Source organism: Myiozetetes cayanensis, unplaced genomic scaffold (assembly GCF_022539395.1).
Source record: "Myiozetetes cayanensis isolate MyiCay16 unplaced genomic scaffold, myiCay2020 scf57, whole genome shotgun sequence".
NCBI lineage: Eukaryota > Metazoa > Chordata > Aves > Passeriformes > Tyrannidae > Myiozetetes > Myiozetetes cayanensis.
This window is the reverse complement of record NW_026087820.1, coordinates 27,501-45,939: the sequence shown is the minus strand read 5'-3', so window position 1 is coordinate 45,939 and position 18,439 is coordinate 27,501. Positions and strand designations below refer to the sequence as shown.

Here is an 18,439-nt window from a genome sequence, read left to right as displayed (position 1 = left end):
GCTCTGCTCGTGGAATGGCTGCCGTGCTGCCAGCGCCATGCTCACCCCCAGCCCTCCAGGGCTGCACAGGAGGCGTCTGCTGCTCTCTTTCCCCTTCCCCTGGGTGGCCCGTGTGCTCCGCTTCCAGCAGCTTCCTGGGATGCCACACGCTGTTGTGCAGGGCTTTGTGTGACAATCGGTGAGCTGCTGATGTCTCATGGCAGCTGTAGTGTTAATAATTTGTCCATGCCTGTCAATCACCTGGGGTCTCTCATGGATCCGTCACAGTGGTACCAGAGCATCCCGAGGGCGGTCACTGGAGAGCGGTGGTGGGCGCAGGAGCATGGAGGCGAGTCGGGAGCTGTGCCGCCATGCTGCCCCCTGCCCCCTCCCTCTGCTGCTCTCACACTCTTTATTTCCCCTCGCTCCCACATGCTGTCCCTCCCTGTTCCCAGCTCCTGCCTCCCGCTGCTTTTCTCTCTTGTCCAGAGGGGTTAGTTCTCATCTCTCATGCTGGAAATACTGCCAGCAAATGTTTCTGTGTGCTGCCTGCCAGGTCCCTGGGGAAAGGGCCTGGAAATGCAGTGCGGGAGGAGCAGTGGGAGCAAGGGAAAACCATTGTTTCTCACTGCTCGCCTGCTGCATTTTCTAATGGGAAAACATCTCTGTGAGGTGCTGAGCTCTGTCACTGCTGGAGTTGCCCCCTCCCCCTTCTTGCCCCAGAATTTCCTATCCCCAGTGCAGAGGAGGAGAGGCTACAACGCCACCATGGAAAAGCTGAGATGTGTTTTCAATTTGCCTCCTGCTTATCTCTGCTGTTTGGACAGAGAGGTTTAAAAAGCTGGATTTTCTGTCCCTGCAGAGTAAACAGACAGAGCCCAGCAGCACAAACTATTTCTGGCTTATCAGTGGAGGAATGCAGCAGCTGAGGCTGAGTGCGAGTGGGCCGTCAGGAAGGCCCTGAAGGGGCCCCCTCCCCACTCCGCGCTATTAGAAGTGTGAGAGCCCAGCAGGACTCAGAGGGGAGAGTTGGAGAAAAAGGCAGAAAAGGGAAAGAAAGAGGAAGAGAGAGAGTGAGAGAGGCTGAGCAGACCCTGATGGCTACAGACGAAGTTACAGGAGGGGCTCGCAAAGCTACGAAAAGCAAACTTTTTGAGTTTCTGGTCCATGGGGTGGTGAGTCGGGAAAGTTAGTGAGCTGGCTGGCTCTGAATAGAGGGATGAGTGGAAACTGGAGGCTCTGTGCTGGGCTGGATCGGCTCCTGCTGTGTGCTCCTGGGGCGCTGGTAGCTGCCTTGCCAGGAGAACACTGGGGTCTGTAGAGCCCCCAGCATATGCACTGATTCATTGATAATATAGGCTTGTGTCTGGGGGGATGTGTGCTGTGCTTTTTGCTGTGATTCTCCATGAATGGCGAATAGCATGCTTTTGAGTCTGATGGTGGTGCAGAATCTGCGCTGGATCTAATCCAAATGGGCTTGTAGGACACTTTGTTCTGTAATCAAACTTGTGTTTTGAAAAACAATTCTGATGAAAGCCTGATGAAGCCTTGTGGTGCTGCCTCTGGTTCTTGTCTCCAATCTTGGCTCGTATGTATCCTCTGGCTACTTAACAGGTGACTTTCAGGGGCTTGAAGAGATTAGCTCTGCAGATCTGTAACAGTCTATGGGAACTCGCCCATGAGAGAATTTCAGGGTGCCATGCTTAATTAAAGCAATCCTTCAGGTCTTTAAAAACGTTCCAGCTTTTGTTTAAGAGTCAGGTCTTCGATCTCCATTTAAGGGGAAATGCTAACCCTGTTTTGCTGCCATTGGAAACGATGTTCTTTAAATGACTCTTGTGTTTGAGAGCAGTCACCATTTATAACATTTGAATTTCTAGTATTGATACACATTTAACAAATAAGGCTGTTAACGAACCCCAAGGAATGCAGATATTGTTTGGATACTGATAGTCCCCAGTGTTTCTCTTTTGAGGAATCTGGCACCTCCTGGGACACCTTCTTGAAGACATCGGGGTGGGGGGGGCTCTTGTGCAGAGATCATAGAAATCTGTGGCGCTCACGGCAGGCTTCTCACTTGTCTCCATGATTCAGGCTTACTCCAGATGTGCGGGATCTTCTGCGTGTCCTGCAGATCCTGGATATGGTGGGACTTGCAAGGTTAAGAGCTTTGAGGTGGCATTCTGTGAGAATGGCATTAGTGAGAGCCGCGGAGAGGTGATGTGGTGCCAGTGCACAGGACAGGATGGGTGAGCCTGGTGGCTGTTTGGGGCTGATGGAGGGCAGGTGTGCAGGTGGGAGCTGTAGTTTTGCTGGGGTCACATGGGATCATCAGGGTGGTCTGAATCAGGATGGCTCTATCTGGGCAGAACCATAGGCAAGCTGGGAGTGTGGCAGATGGGATGGCTTTGCCTTTTCCAAAGTTTCTCTTGACATTTGCCCATCAGTGATCTTCCTTTAGTGTCAAGAAGAGTGGCATAAATGGTTATGTGAATCTGCTTATTCCACATCTAGCTGGACTTCATGTGAAAGCAGGACGGAGGCCTCTTAAGCCTGGGAAATTTTAATTTATACCAGAATGAATATAGCAGAACTCATTTCCATTACTTATTTGGATGGCAGGAAAGTCTGCCTTTTCTGTCCTGGGAGTTTTGTTGCTAGTGGCATCTTACTTGAACGTACGTGTTAGCCTGGAATATCTGCATGTGTTTGTCGTCTTCCTGTTCCTTGTTGCTGAGGCTTCTTGGCTGTTGTTCTGAGGCCTGAACATCTCTTGTATCACCCTCTCCTCCATTAATATCTCCCTTAATTCTGCTTTGTTGCCTGGTTTGTTATTTCGTTTTGTTTCTTCCTCATCTCAGGTTCATTTTGATCATAGCATGGGTTAGTGTGATCACTCTTCCATTGTTTAAAAAAGATGAAAAAAGTTATAACTTCATTTTATCTCTTTAGGCCTTGTATCCTATCAAATAAGAGAATGTACCATGCCAGCCATTACCTTGAGTTTACGTAGTGCTGGCTCCTGCATTTAATTACCACCCAAAGTGTGTCAACATCTGAATTAATTCCTTGAAAAATCAAGTTACATAGCAAACTGTAGTGGAATTCCTTGGAGTCAGATTCTGCTCTAATTTCAGGGACAAGTCTTCTCTTCAAATGACTTACTTTTATTCTATCTATGATAGCATTATTTAATTTGATTATTAAAAATTATTTTCTTTACCTCCTCAAAAAATGTGGAGAAGCAAGTAATGGTAGAATGTTGAGAGAAATATTTTTTTTCTCTGTGAGTACTTAAATGAACAGGGTAATCTGCAGTATTTCCTAGGGGCAGTCAGCTTCTAGATTCACTTGATCTTTCTGAAAACATATGTTCCTTTGGTAAGGTCACTTTACCCTTTGCTCTTGTGCACCTGATCCTGCCTTTGTTCTTTTCTATATTGCCAGCTTAGAAGATGTCTTCTTCCTTGTTTGTCCTGGGCAAATAGGATCCCCTTGAAAGGTGAAATCTCTTAACAGTTAAAAATCTCAAGTTGGATGCTTCGTTCTCCTCCTTCTTGAGTCCTCCTTCTTGAGTCCTTGATAATTTGCTACACCTCTAGTTAGCACTTGGGCTTTTAAAAAGGTTAAATTTCTTTCAGTTATTTATTTTTACAGTGCTTTACAATGTTTTTACTCTCGTTTCATTGTTTTGCACATTGTTTTTGTGTGAAGAGAGGTTTTCCTCCCCCGCCCCCCCAAAGGCTTCATCCTATATTTTGTTCTTTCTTTCCTTTTTTATTTCTAGCATTTTTATGGATAAATATGGCTTTAATCAACTCATTTATGTTGATTTATCTCTTTATTGATGCATTTTCTGCTATCCAGTAGTACATTTCAGGCAGTCTTTATGACATCTCTCTAGGTGTCCAGCTGTTGCCTTATATTTTGTTCACCAAGTTATTAATCTTCCTGCAGGCCATTCCTTTCCTCAGTTTCCTCTATCCCCTAGGCCCTACCATAGGCCTCACTCTGGCTGGATCCCTTCAGTGGATCCTACTTTTGTCTTCCTCCCCCATCTTTTTTTGTTTCTTTTTTTTTTTTTTTTTTTTTCTTACTCAAACAGGTATCTGCCCGTTTAGCCTTGGGAAGGTCCACGGTGCAGGTCTCGTCAAAGCTCTTGTACAGACATCTGTGCTCTTACGACTCAATTGCAACCGCCTTTCCTGAGTGCTGGTGACCTTGTCTGTGTCATCTGCACACAAGAACCTGCTGAGAGGTTCGTTTTCTTGTCCTGTTTTTCTGACCTTTTTAATCTGCTTCTGTGTCCTTTTTCGGTTCCCACTTTATCTTCCTTCCAAAGCCAATCTTCTTGCCTTTTATTCACCAGATACCCCTATAAAGGTCTATGTCCCTCTCTTAACTATCGAGTCATAGCTGTATTTACAATATACTTGTTGTCAGTTCAAATCACCTTCTTTTTCCCATAATCATCTTGGTCTTTGTCCTCTGTGCTATGCTTAGGAAGCTCTCCGTGGTAATATAAGTCCTTATGCATATTTTTTTTCTGCTAATAGGTGTTATTTCATGGTTCCTGCTAATCTCTACAGTTTAATATTAGTTACACACCTAGATTGCTAATCATACAAATCTGTGTATAACTGATGTGACTCCTTTGCTTATCCTCAGTCCTCTTGTTTGCTTACCTACCTGTCAAATCTGGTCATAGAATTTTATGATAACTACAGAAAATATTTATTAAATGGCATTTAATACAGTGAAAGGAGGTTCTCAGAGCATACTAGCATGTAAATGAGTGTTTAATATAGTGACAAATAACTTGTTGCCAATGTTAGAACAGACAAAACAACAGGTCTGGTGTCTCGAAGATGGGTATGGAAATGTCTAATAGATTTATCAGTGATTTGGAAAAGGGCACGAGCAATGCAATTCATAAACAAATTTTGCATCTTCTGATATGTTGCTGGGTTTAAATCAACTGTTACCATTCAGGAGGGAGGCTTGGATGTCCTGTGAGCTGCCTTAGTGTGTAGCTAATAAGAAATCAAGTAAACTGTCAGCCTAATTGGGAAGTGGGGCAGGGAATAATGCAAAAGCAATTGTAAATCCATGGCATACACTTACAAGAATGTTTTTCTGATTTTGGTAATCTGTATGACTAACAAGCCAAAAGAATGGGAACTTGGAGGGCAGTAGTAGTGGGAGGCCTCTGAAGACTTCACCAATAAGAGAATAGGATTTTTTTGTTTTATTTGTAGTATCTAAGCATAGAGATTGATTATGAAGGTTGTAAAATCTCTGTCACTGGAGATTCTTAGGCACTGGTTAAAGAACTAAACATCTTTCAAAGAGGATGGAGATACTGGTGATACTTCTTTGAGACGAGGAAGGACTGGGTGACATCAAGGGCTTGTAGTTCAGTATATTATGAAAATTATGTTTGATCTGTTTTAAGTGGGTAAAAGTGACTATTTCTTCCAGCCAGTCACAGGTTTATAGAGATCGCTACTGGGAGTAGCAAGGGGAGGAGAGTATGGTGAGGTTGGAAAAAAGTAGAGCTTTGCTAATGAAAAATATCCCACTAATTTTTATATTGTCTTGTCAGAGCGTAAGTCAGCTGACACTAGAATAACTAGAAAAGAGCGTCATGAACTGTTGGTTTTGGACAGTTTGTTCCACTTCCCTACCACAGGGCAGTTCTCTCTGTGAGGGCATCCTCTGGGAATGGGGCCTGGAACAGAGGCACTGGTTTGCTGTGTGTGTATTCCCTGTGTTGTAGAGAAGGAGATGTTTGGGGTGTGTAGGGCAGCCTGGAGAAATCAAGGGAGCTTACTGCAGGCAAGGAATTTGATTGGGAAGGTACTTGCAGGGCACTGTTAGAGTGAAAACTTCATACAGCATTTAACTGTGTGAGCAAGCTGCTGGTAGAGACTGAAGGTTTGTCCTTTCCTAAGCCCTGGACTGATTGCAGGCTGACAAATAGGGAAAAGTTCACACATAACTAAGAAAAGAAAATCACATTAATTCTAGCCAAGGCTTTAATAGAGATCAGTGCGATTTTGTGCAATATGGGCTTCTTAAACAAATTTGAGTTGCTGATTAAGAGAACCTGTATTTGCTGATGAATGTAGGTGCACAGATGTAATTCATATGTGAGATGTTTGAATTGCTCTTTTTAAAAAAACAACAAATACTGTAGGAATGAAAAACCAGTCACAGTGGATCATTTAGCTCAGTGTCCCTGGTTACAGGGAGCACAGAAGGCTGCAGGGAAGTACAGGAGCAAGGCAAAACCTTAGTGATGCTTCATACAAATACTCTGTGATTTGCAGCTCAGGAGCTTTCTGACCCAGAGCTGCCCGCTGTGTAGTAAAATTCATTTATATGAATTTTATTTATGGACATTAGTCCAATGATGTCTTCCTTAACCCATATAAACTTTTAGCATTCAGTGTTTTCTATCAGGGATTTTTGATTTTTGTGGTTTATCTTACATAAGAAATTACCTGATCTTGCCAACTGTCGTCTGATTCTTGTAGGGGAAGAGACAATGAGGTCTTGACCAACCTCTCCTCTCTCCATGCTAGTCACAGTGCTGCAGAGCTCTGTTTTTCCTCTCCCTCCCAAACCCATCCTTTTCACAGAGCCAAGAGGTGCATTCTTGTAGTTCCCTTCCATACATTAGACCACAGCAATGATGTGATCGGGTCTGTTAAAGCTGGTGGAACTCAAAGCTGGTCTCTAGGGTTTGTTCCAAATAATGTGGTTTTTTTCTTGGTTGCATCCAAAGTGTTCCACTTGAGGTTGGTGGCTGATTACTGTGAGCTGTGAAGAGACACTCGTGAATTAGAAGGATGGTCCCTGAAATTTGGTGTGTTACAATTCACAGTTCTGTAAATGGGATGTTTTCTAAGTTAAAGACTTTTGGATTGTCGTGAATATGATATAAAAAGGGGTGGAACCTGGAACACTTGGATTTCTAGGTTGTGAGAGCTTTTGGGAAATGGAGAAAGGTGAATATGACAGAGAAGCAAGAATTGCAATACTGAATCTCTAAAAGATTCATAGACATTAAAGAAAAAGGAACTCATGAGGTAGTATTTGTAGTTATAGGGGAGGAGAGAAGCTTTGTACAACTTTTGTTTCTTGTACTTCTAAGAGTCCCTTTTGAAATAACACATCAAACTATGAAACCATTTGTGCAGTCAGAAACCTGTTGCCATCAGACAATATCAGTCTAGTCTAAATTTCTTGAAGGTTCCAGGTACTTCTAGTGACCCATTCTTGCCTCCAGACAGCATCTGATGTCTCCTCCTGCTTATGTTTATGCCTTATAGAAATCATAGAATGATGAAATGGTTTGGGTTGGAAAGGCCCTTAAAGGTAATCCAGTCCCACGCCCTGCCATGAGTGGGGACACCTTCCACTATCCCAAGTTGCTCCAAGCCCTGCCCAGCCTGGTCTTCGACACTTCTAGGGATGGGGCAGCCAGAGCTTCTCGGTGCAACCTGTGCCAGGGCCTCTCTGCTCTGTCAGGGAAGAATTCCTTCCCAATATCCCATCTAACCCTGCCCTCTGGCAGTGGGAAGCCATTTCCCCCTTGTCCTGTCACTCATGCCCTTGTAAATAGTCTCTATCTTTATTGTAGACTCCCTTCAGTAGCTCGTGTAACACCTTGACAAGGTCTGTTGTCTAGCCAAGGTAGCTTCTATTTTTAGTTAAAAAATATGCTGTTTGTGTACTTGGTGGTGAATGTTCTCAAGATCTGTCAGTGTCTCTGTTAACAAGAAGCCAGAGGCTGCTGTTCACAACGAGCCATCGGAGCCTCCAATGCAGTGCCAAGGTGGATGGAGCCTGTCAGGACAGGACATTGCTGTAGGTGCAGGCCAGCACTCCACTGCAATGCAGCGACTCCCCACTCTCTGTTCAATCCCTTTTTGAGGATTTTGTAGGTGTTTTTGATTTTCTTTTCTTGATAGTTTCTTTCTGTCCAGGGCAGTATTTGCACAAGGTAGTATCTGTAAATGGAATCAGTATAGGTAAAAAGGAGATAGGTCTGTGGGTAAGAACAGAGATGTGTTGGGGAGACGGGGTCTAGGGTAGATGATTTCCAAGGAAGGAGGATGTGTCAGTGCTGTTTGACACTGCAGCCTTCCCCATGGATGCTACTTGATTAGGACAGATTCCATTCCTCTGAGGAAGAGGGGAGAGACAGATCCTAACCCACAGACAAATGCACCTCCAAGATCTCTTTCAAAAGACATAATGATATGAGAATACTCTTTAGTATCAAGACTTCCTTTTTTTTTATGTCAGCATTGTGAAAAATATGATGTATTGTCCATCACTGTCTTGTCTTGCACATGCATTTGAGAGCAAAATAAGCTTTTGGATACGGTACGGTACTGCTTCTATGTTCTTCTTTTATAAGAGTTTAGAGAGAGAAAGCATTTTTGTATCTTGAGCTTGCAGCAGGGAGGTGGTGTAGTGAGTAATGTTTTATCTCTGGGTGATATCGGAGATAGGAATGTGAGAACAGAGGGGAAGAAATGAGGCAGTGGAGGGATGAGATCAAACGTGCTTTTGCTGGAGCTCTCTCCTTGTTCTCATGTTTGTCCTTTCTCTCCATTTCTCTATTTTGATGCTTAACAAAGGGAACTGAAGGAAGTTCAAAGAAGTCAGACCAAGATTGAGAGTAGATTTGGCTTTCTGACTTGGTTCTCCAAGCCTTAAGGTGTCCTTTAGAGCAGCAGCAAAGTGGCCCTAGAGTTTGATCCATGTGGCCAGTCAGTGTCCATGAGATGGCTGTGCTCAGGATCCGGGCTCTTCTGAATGACTGTCAGTGGTCTCTGGCTGACTGACGGGCAGCAGCTGGCCCCGTGGTCTGCCCTTTGCTGGAAGAAGGCCACAGTGTGTGGCTTGACAGATGACAGAGAGATCTTAAATGCAGACTCAAGAGAGAAGCATTTTCTGGACCATTTCTGTCTGCTGACTCTGCCTGGGTCAGAGGGTGGGGGCGAGTACGTGGGAACGGAGAGCACTCTTCCCTTCCAGCTGTTCTCAAGGCTTCGTGCTCATGGCAGAAGGCGTTTCCAGCTTTGCTCAAAGCTGCAGTTTTGCATGTTTGCTGCCTGCTGCTCTCTCCATGGCCACACCCACCATTAGTTTCTTACATGCACACTTGCTGAATTCACCTGAACTCACCTTCCTGCGCTGGTCACTCCCACACCTCAGCCTTGCTTCTCTGTACCGGTTATGGCCCATATTGGTTCTTTGCTGATCATTCGTTCCCCTCCTTTCTCTGGTTTCCTTTATAGATTCAAGCACAAGGAGTGTCCAAGACGTGATCAGGGAGAGAGCACTGAACTAGAGCTTTGGGGGCTACAATGGAGTTGGGTGGTTAATAGGAGATATAGGTCCTATAATGTTTTCTAATTTAAATTATATTTAAAATTATGTTTTATTATATATAATAATTATTTAGATATTATAAAAAGGGTGAGATAGGGATGAAATAAACTTTTTAATAATTATTATTTTATTTATTAACTGTGCACAAACCATTTTCTTCCCACCCCCAGTGGCTTGCATACCCTCAGGGGTGTACGCACCCCACTTTAGAGACCACTAGTGTACTTCTCCCAAGTACTTTCTCAGTCTGTAACTGTTGTGCCAGGTATGTCTTCCATGTCATTAGCACTCCTTTGGAAGGGGGTTCCATAGCCTTGATAGCCACAGTGGGGCAAAGTCACCCCTTCCGTGGTCTTAGAGCCTGACCCCTCTGCTGGTGGCCGGGGTTCACTGTTCTGGCAAGGGCAGTGAACAATCAATCCCCAGCTGCCCTCTCCAGGCCACACCTGATTCTGCAGAGCTCTGGCAAATGCCCCCTTAGATCACCTTGGATCACCTCTTTCCAGATGGAAAACACATTTGTACTATTACTTTTACTTTACTTCCATGGATGGGGTTCCATACATTAAGAATTTCTGTGCCATTTTCTTATCCTTATTTGAGCTCTGCTCTGCCATCACTGAGCTGCAGGAGACAGAACTGCAGCCTTCACATGTAGGCACACCATGGGCAGTAGCACACTGATACTCTCTGTTCCCCCCATGCTCATTTCTTTTGTTTAATGGCTTTTTTGACCTCTAGTAAGCAGTGAACTGATGTTTTTTTTCTGGAAGTGTCTGTTTGAACAAGATCTTGCTTCTGTGGGCAGCAGTCAGCTTAGGGCCCATTGCTTTGTATGTGATACTTGGATTGTTTTTTCCCCATTCACTTCAATATGTATTGAAATACATTTTCATCTTGCTGTTAAGTTTTAAATCTGGCTCAGGAAGTCCTTCTGAAGTTCTTTGAAGCTGGCCTTCGTCCTTGCCAGTGTGAATAACTTAGCATTACCAACAAACCTTTTCACTTCCTTGCTTTTTTCATGCCTTTTTTTTGTTCTTCCCCCTCCCCCCCCAAGTTGTTAAGAACATGTTGAAAAGCAGGAGGCCCAGCAAAATTTTGCATGTGCCTTCATTTTCAGAACCAATTACTTTAACCTCATTTCTATCCTTTAAACAATTATTTATCCATAATGGATTCCATTGCCTTTTGATTTCATTAAAAGAGTTTGTAGATGGACTTGACTTTCAAAGGACTTTTGTGTATGGTTATTCTTATTCACATCCTGGTTCAAATGCCTAGAGAGTGTGTGTGTCTATTTCTGCATATACATAGACATATAGTAAACATCTTGGTAACTCTTAGTATGAAACTAAGCTCTTCTCTCTGTTTTAAATTGCATTTTAGAGGTGGTAATTGTTCTAGTGATGTTTTTCCTTGATGACGATAAACTTTTAGAATTTAGAATTGGGTTTACTGCGTGTCTTGTGCAATTTTAAGCTTGTGATTTGACCCAGAGCACACTGAAGTCAACATAAATGTCAGGGCTTTAAATGCCTATGGGGCCTGATGAAAAACTACCGCATCCATTCCATTGTTTTCTTTATTTCAAAAGCTTGATCAGAGGCGTGACCTTTTCTTAAAGGATTTGTGTCACGTTACGAACTTACGCTGCTCTCTGGTGTAGGTGAAGGAAAAAGCGCTTAATGGAGAGTGTTTATTGCTGTGTTTCTGTGTTTTGCCTGTGCTGGTTCCTGTCTCCAGCTGCTCAGAGCAGCCTGATCGGCAGTGCAGAGCCTGCAGTGGGAGCTGAGCAGCTCTGAGCAGCATATGAGCTGCACCACTTTGGGCTGTGCGTCGCTGCCATGGGGCGTTTCCTTTGGGCTAGACGTAGAGCTTTCAGCTGTAACGTGGCCTGGATATGTTAGTGAACACAGAGTGTTTTCCCAAGCCTAGTATTTTTCATCCCTGTTTCCTGTCTACTTTATCCCTGAATGCCTTTCTATGACGTCCAGGAAACACCAGTCACAGAGCTCAAGTGCTTTGTGTTGCTGCTTAGTGCTTGTCAGGACGATCAAAATGGGGAACCCGCTAGAGCCAGTGTCTCATGATGTACAAATGTCCTGGCAGCTGGAGAAACAGGGACCAGACTGGCTCTTATTTCTGTTTCGCTTTTCCTCCAGCGCCCTGGGATGCCATCAGGAGCTCGAATGCCCCATCAGGGGGCTCCCATGGGTCCTCCAGGCCCCCCATACGTCGGAAGCCCCTCTGTGCGACCTGGGATGCCCCAGACTGTGATGGAAACAACAAGAAAACGCACTGCACCACAGCAGGTCCAGCAGCAGCAGGTGCAGCAGCAGGTGCAGCAGCAGCAGCAAGCCACCCAGAACCGAGCTAGGAGGTGAGTGTTCTGGGAAGAAAACATGGGAGGACAATCTGAGGAAGAAAAAGCAGTATCTTTTTTAGAAGTAGGTAAGACCTTTAAGATCAAATGAGACATAGTAGAAGATGTATGTACTGTTAGTTTTTTAAAGCAGAAAAAACACTGACAAATTTTACTTTTTACTTTGTTTGTGAATGGTCTTGAACAAACTGACCTTCACTAATGTCTGGTTTTGTAGTTACACTGCTTTTACCTTGCAGGTTTGTCGGGCCATAAATCAGTCGAGTATATTTAGCCTTTAGAGTTAATGAACAGTTCTCTTCTAATATAGTACAATTATTGTATTATTTGTTACCTGTTCTATATTGTTGCTCTGATTCTGACTGGCTAACAAAATGGTCTGTAAATGAGACAAGTGGAAAAAATGTTGGTTGGTCATGTGAATATGGGTACTGTGGTCACTCAGGAAAGTGGCCATAAAACTTGCAGTTGTCTCAGGCATTTGTACATATAAAGTAAAGAAATATGCACAGGAAGTAATTTCATAGAATTAGAGGGATTTTTATAAGGAGTTATCTTCTTTAAATATGCCTACTTTGTACGTTGCTGAGTGCATCCTCTGTTAAGTAAGTTAGCTAATTTCTTTTTGCAACTTAGACCTTAGCAATCTGGAGTATTATTGAGGGTGCTCCACTCACATGCAGTCACCTAGGTGGGCTGCCTTTTGCAAAATCCTTATAGGTATATATACAGCTTCAGACAGTGTTCTGGTGGTGTCATGGAATGCAGTTGTAGGTAAAACATGACTCTCTAAGCTCAGTGCTTCAGGAGCTCTGCTCTGCCCAGGTTATATGCCTTGGATCAGCAAGCCAGACTTGGGCATACTTGTATCTGGGATGCATCTGGAAAGGGCACCAATCTTGAGAGTATTATTACATTATGGTTAAAAAAGATTGAACACAGAAGGAATGTGTGTGAGTGCAGCATGTGAGCACAAGTGATGCATGTGTGCCTTGGAGGCCTTGCCCAGCACCAACCAAAATGCATATTCCACAGCACCTCCCAGGATACTGTCCAGGAAACTGCACAAAATAATGCCCAGCCTTCAGGCATGCAGGGTGGATATAATGTGAAAACTTGCCCCTGCTGGATAATTATGGTAAACTTTAGTCACTAATTAGTTTCCAGGGAGCATTAAAGGACAGTATTTTCTAAAAGTTAATGGCGTAACTCACAGAAGAAAGCAGTTCCCCTCCCCAGTTCTTAACTGCAGTGCTTCTGGTTTAGAACCTAGCAATGGTCTCTACTGCCTTGAGCCCAGCTCACACCAGTGCTCTCTGGGTACCCAGGAATGTTTCTCCGTTCCTTCTGCCATGCCTTCCCTCCAGATAACTGTTGAATGTTTTCCCTTTGTTTATTTCCACCTCCCTGTCACTTCTCGTTCTGCTTTTTCAGGCACACTTTTCTGGCACCTTGGGTCCAATTCTGGGAGTAACCGAGTTCTGTGTTTTTTAGCACAAACAGGCCAAGAAGGTTGTACTTGTCCTTTCTTGCCAAGTTTGATGGAGACAAAAATCTCATTTCTGTAACAGACTCTTGAAGAAATGGTTGAGACCCAAATTGTTTGGGGATGTTGGTTTGTTACTTGCTTTTTAACTGCAAGCCTGTGGGGTTTTGCAGGTTGTTGCATATCCCGCTCCCTTTGGGAGGCTGGGACTTGCTCAACCTTTACTTCCAGATTCTGTGAAGTGTTTCAGTGCAGATTTGATTTTGTAAGCTGTGGAAGGTGTTGGAGGTTCACACCGAGTAACATTCCAGTCCCATTATTCCTGCACTTTTAAAAAGGGACATTGTTTACCTATCTACCCCCAAGGAAGGATAGAGTTTGCACCTCCAGGCAGGAAGAGTTCCTCAGCCTTGGCTTATATGGGGATGGGGAATCTGGTGTTTCAGGCCAGGCTTATTATTAACAAACATAGGAAGAGAGTATGTCACACCAGTGTGTGGAAAGAGCTTTTATGTGGACATGGCTGATGACTGACTTCCTGTATGAAGACAGCAGGTGCTTTGCTTTCTCTGATTTGTCTGTCATAGATGGAGTGATTCATCTCCTACTTAAGATAAAGGCTTCACAAATTACAGAGGTGAAGAATAAGGCCTGAATTCCCTCTTGGCCCTGTTAGAGAAAGCTGGGTGACAGGTTTGGTGGGCACAAATGGGTCTTAGAATCTGAAGAATTCAAAAGACAGTGTATTTGACAGTTTTCCTTACAGTGTCATTTCTCAGGCACATATACATTTGTGTGTAACTACAGGAGCACAAGTGTATTTTTCAGAGCATCGATATAGAAATGGGCCTATGTATGGGTATGGAAACAGTGTGTATATACACTGCAGGCACACATACATCTTCCTTCATGTGCGTTCATAAAGATGAAAAAACACGGAAACGTAAGGCGTCTTGCCTTTGTACATCACTCATGCAGATACGTTACGGTCTAACCGGTGTAAGTACATAGGGAAGTGTGTGCATGTGTGTGCTTTCATACATCATATGAAATGCACGCATATATGCGTGTTTGCCTCAGTACTCGATTTTGGGCATGACTGAGCAAACGCGTGTGATCTGTTTGAACAAGTTCACGTGCTGTTTGCAGGCACTCAGCCAGAAGTGCACACGCACAGGGGTGTCTGTGCTCACCAGACGAGACTGTCCTGCACACTCGTCTGTACCCAGAGGCAGCGTGTGCACATGCACTTGCATATGTTGCCATCCTGCACCACAGAAGGTGCTCTGATCAAAGAACTTGCAGACTTCTTTCCAGGATGCATAACAGACAGCCCTGATTTGTTCTTAGCTAACTGCCTCCCCAGGCTGCTGAGAGAAGGGGTCTGAGGTCCTGGGCATGGGTGAGGCCCTTTTGCTGATGCATGCACAGCTGTGCACCAGCATGTGGAGATGTCAGGATAATTTAGCAGGTGGCCTCGTTACTCCTAGATCTGTCACCATGGTAACGTGTTTTTTTCTTTAAAAAATGTACAGTGCCAAGAGGAGGAAGATGGCTGACAAAATTCTCCCTCAGAGGGTGAGTCGCTTTCATTTCCTATTCCCTTCACAATCAGTTCAGCATCTTAGTGTAATTAGAGGGATTTTAGAAAATTCTCTCACTTTTTGTTTAAAAATCTAATTAAAAAGTAAGTAGGCAGTGGGTGAAAGTCTGGAGAGCCAGGCTGGGGCTGGGCTGGAGGCTGGGAGTGTGGAGCAGCCTGGCCTGCACGGCCTCGCGCCTGGGTTGGCCGAGCCAGCACTGCCGCTTGCTGGAGGGACCGCAGTGCTGGGCCACCAGGCAACGGCTGCACCAGGGCTCTCAGGTCTCCATCATGCTTTTGATCCATTTTTGGGACTGCCCAAAACATGGTCCAGAGAACAGCTGTGCCCGAGGGGAAAGTCTCAGCCTCAGATCTCTGGCTCAGTAGAGATGCCAGGTCCTGATTTTTGTGGTTGTGTCCCAGTAGGACTGAAGTGCACCCATATAAACAGCAGAATTCAAGGGGTCTGTATTGTCTGGAGACTTACTAATTCTCTTATCCCTGGGGATATGTCTGGCTTTTGGTGTCTACCTATGCTTGATCCTCAATGCTTAAATCTTCTAATTCCTTTCTAGACATTGAAATTTCTCTCTGCTCCCCCTCTCTTTCATTATTCCCAGAGTTTTCCCTTCCTTTACCCTCTTCAGTATGGTTCCCGAAGAACCTGCTTGGTCCCAAAAGGCGAGCTTCCTTAGGCTTCAAAATACACACCCTTATCACATCCTAGTCCCAGTTTCTTTGACTGCTGGTGCTGTTTCTGGGCTCAGAATCCCTTGGACAGGTGTGCCTTTTTACTCCACATCTTTTTCAAGCTTACCTCTCCACTGCTCATGTGAGCCCAAACTTACTGGCAGACTCCAGAGTCTCCTCTGTGACTGTTCCACAGGTGCCTTCTACCAGCCACCAGAGGAGGTGAGCCCACTTTAGTACTCCTGGTGTCATGTTATTACTTCTTCTCTTGTCATTCCTGCCAGCTTCTGAAAGCAAAGCCTCTCATAGGTCGGCCATTAGATCTCTCATGCTGCAGTCTTGAAAGGACCGAGCTACTATTAAACCCAGACCTTTGAACCATTTGCAGCCTCTCTGGTATTTGTGTTGAAGCCTCATTCCTGCTCTGCTGAGGGTCTGTACTTTTATAATGAAAGCTAAGTGTCTTGTACTGTCATTTTTGTCTGTCCCACACAAACTGTTTTCACAGACAACGATACATCCTGGATGATGAGGCTGTCCCTGGAAATATATGTCCATTTCAAGGCACTTTTTGTTTAATTCTTTTGAGTTTTTTGGTTGGTTGGTTGTGGGGGTGTTTTGTTTTGTTTGTTTGGTTTTTTGTCTGGCGCTTTTATAAGATGGGTCTCGTAACAGAGGTAACCAAACTTTTTTGGCAGCAGAAGACCAGTGCCTGCATTTGTCAAGTCCATAATAATTCTTTCATGGGTAGAGCCTTATTTTGGTATGTCAAAAAGCTCTACAGATGTTTTCAGAACCATGCTGTCACCAAGTCTTCTTACCTCTCAGTATCTTTGTTGGTGTCAGCCAATAGTTTTAACTGATGGAGTGATAAAGGGAACACAAATTGCTAGAGATCTGCCTGCAGTGGGGTTTTTATCAGGGCAGTTGCAGTGCTGGTGTCAATGATGTGACGCTCTGTCTGGGTTAAGGTTCTCTGTTAGGCTGCTAGTCAGTGTGTCAGAAACCCCTTACTCTCACTATTTGTGGGATGGGGAGATCCTGTGCTGTCAAGTGGAGGATTTGCACTGGTGGATGTGGAATGCATGTGAAACACAGGGTAAAACTTCCAGCTTTCTGGAACTACCTCTGGAGTGTTTTCCAGCCAGTCAGCATCTGTTACCCACAGACTTTTTGCAGACTCTTGCTTATGTTTTCTGGGAACTGCAAAGGGGAGAGAGGAAGATATTAAATACACTTTACTCTTTAAAACCATCTTTATGTAGTAGTGGAAAAGGAGATGGGTTCTCAGAGTTCCTCGCTTGTGATAGTGACTCAGGCAGTTGGCACAGATAACCACTGTTGGATTTCCAAGCTCTCTGGTGAAGCCTGTGCCACAGCGCTGGAGCATATCACTGGTCAGTAGGGTCACTCAGCTGCTACAGGTCAGCTATCTGAGAAGGATTTAATTTTGCAGGAATCTATTTTGCAGCAAACTATTACACATAGGAAAACTGGATTATGGTACTGCATGGGACCTCCTGGCACATCCAGACTGGTTCCCTCTGTTATGGAAGCCATGACACAATTGCCACCTTGAGAATAGTTAGGTTCTTTACTTCTGATATACCTAGATCTGTCAGCTTGCGCTTTTTTTCTGTTTTGTTAGGCAAGGCACATCTTTTAGCTTGACAAGTAAAAGGGGCTCCCCTCTTGAAATCCTTACGGTTTTTTATCTATTCCAAGTTAAATTCATATCTTTCAAACCTTTTTAAATCTACTTCTCAAGAAATCAGAACTATGCATAGTATTACAGATTACTAGTATTACAGATTACTAGTATTACCAGTGGTAGTTCTGTGATAGACTTACAAGTATTTCTGCTTTCTGTTATTTGCAACTGATGAATTCCCATATTAGAGCAGGAATTAGACTCTGAGGAATATGATCCTATGCTTTTGTAATGCTGTATTTCATTCCATTTCCATTCTAGAGTTCTGAGCTTCCTTACCTTCTCTGTACTATCCTTTGCCCTGTGATGACAGTGCCACCCAAATTTGTCATTATTAAGTTTTGTTAGCATATTTCTCCTTTTTGTACAGGAACTATTAATGAATGCATTTAAAATAAAATCAGTTTCAGAAGTGGTCCATGAGGTACTTCCTGCTTAATACTTTTTTCCTATCCCAGTTCTTTACCATATATAGTTCTTGTTCTCATCCCCATTTTTCAGTCTTAAGCAGTGGGTCCCTTTATGACTGTATGTCAAATGCTTTACTTAAATGCAAGTCAGTTGTATCAACTGCATCTCTTTTGTCTAAAATGCAGTTTTAGTGACCACAAAGACTTGGTTAAGCCCGGGCTGGCATACTGTAGTGAAACAAGGTCTAGTATTTTTTATAGCATATTCAACATTAACTCCAGTTCTGTGCAGCAGGCTGTTTCCCACCCTATTTTCCTCACGTCTGGATCCTTCCCATGTTCTCATGTCACTGTAACAAGGTTCATTCAGTTTTAGAGCAGTTCACAGGCGTCGTCATTCATAGCTGGGGACCTAAATCTGTGGAGCTGATGTGGCCTACCCTTCTTGCCTACCCTTTCTGATACAAGAATCTGAGCTGAGAGCTATTCTGGCTCTAGAGCTGTGTGTCTCTGCTTTTCCTGTTTAACTTGCTGAGTGGAGGGCAACTTTGAAACAGCAAACTGCTCCTCCTTCAGTGGCATGCGCATCTCTCAGTATTGGCCACTGTTCTTCTCACTGGGCCTCAAATTCCTGTGAGGACTTTTAGTCTAGTTGTGCTGACAGGTTTTTGTACAGCTACCCTGCCCTTCGTTTTCCTTTACACAAATACTTAGTCAACTTCTGCTGCTGCTGTTCACTGACCACCACGTGGGATTCTCTGCACAGATCCCATGCCATAATAGCTGT

At 44.1% G+C, this 18,439-nt stretch overlaps 1 protein-coding gene across 6 annotated transcripts in view; it reads left to right on the top strand.

Annotated features, from left to right (window-relative positions):
* Positions 1-18,439, top strand: part of SMARCD3 (SWI/SNF related, matrix associated, actin dependent regulator of chromatin, subfamily d, member 3) — a 68,150-nt gene that overhangs the window by 22,991 nt on the left and 26,720 nt on the right. For 5 of the 6 annotated variants that reach the window (XM_050334709.1, XM_050334708.1, XM_050334707.1 and 2 more), the window contains 2 exons: positions 11,553-11,770; positions 14,795-14,837. In XM_050334709.1, coding sequence (XP_050190666.1) covers positions 11,562-11,770; positions 14,795-14,837 — 252 coding nt within the window. In that variant the 5' untranslated portion in view covers positions 11,553-11,561. Of the gene's footprint in view, positions 1-1,012; positions 1,155-11,552; positions 11,771-14,794; positions 14,838-18,439 lie in introns of those variants that run through there. The other variant, XM_050334704.1, reaches the window with a different exon arrangement.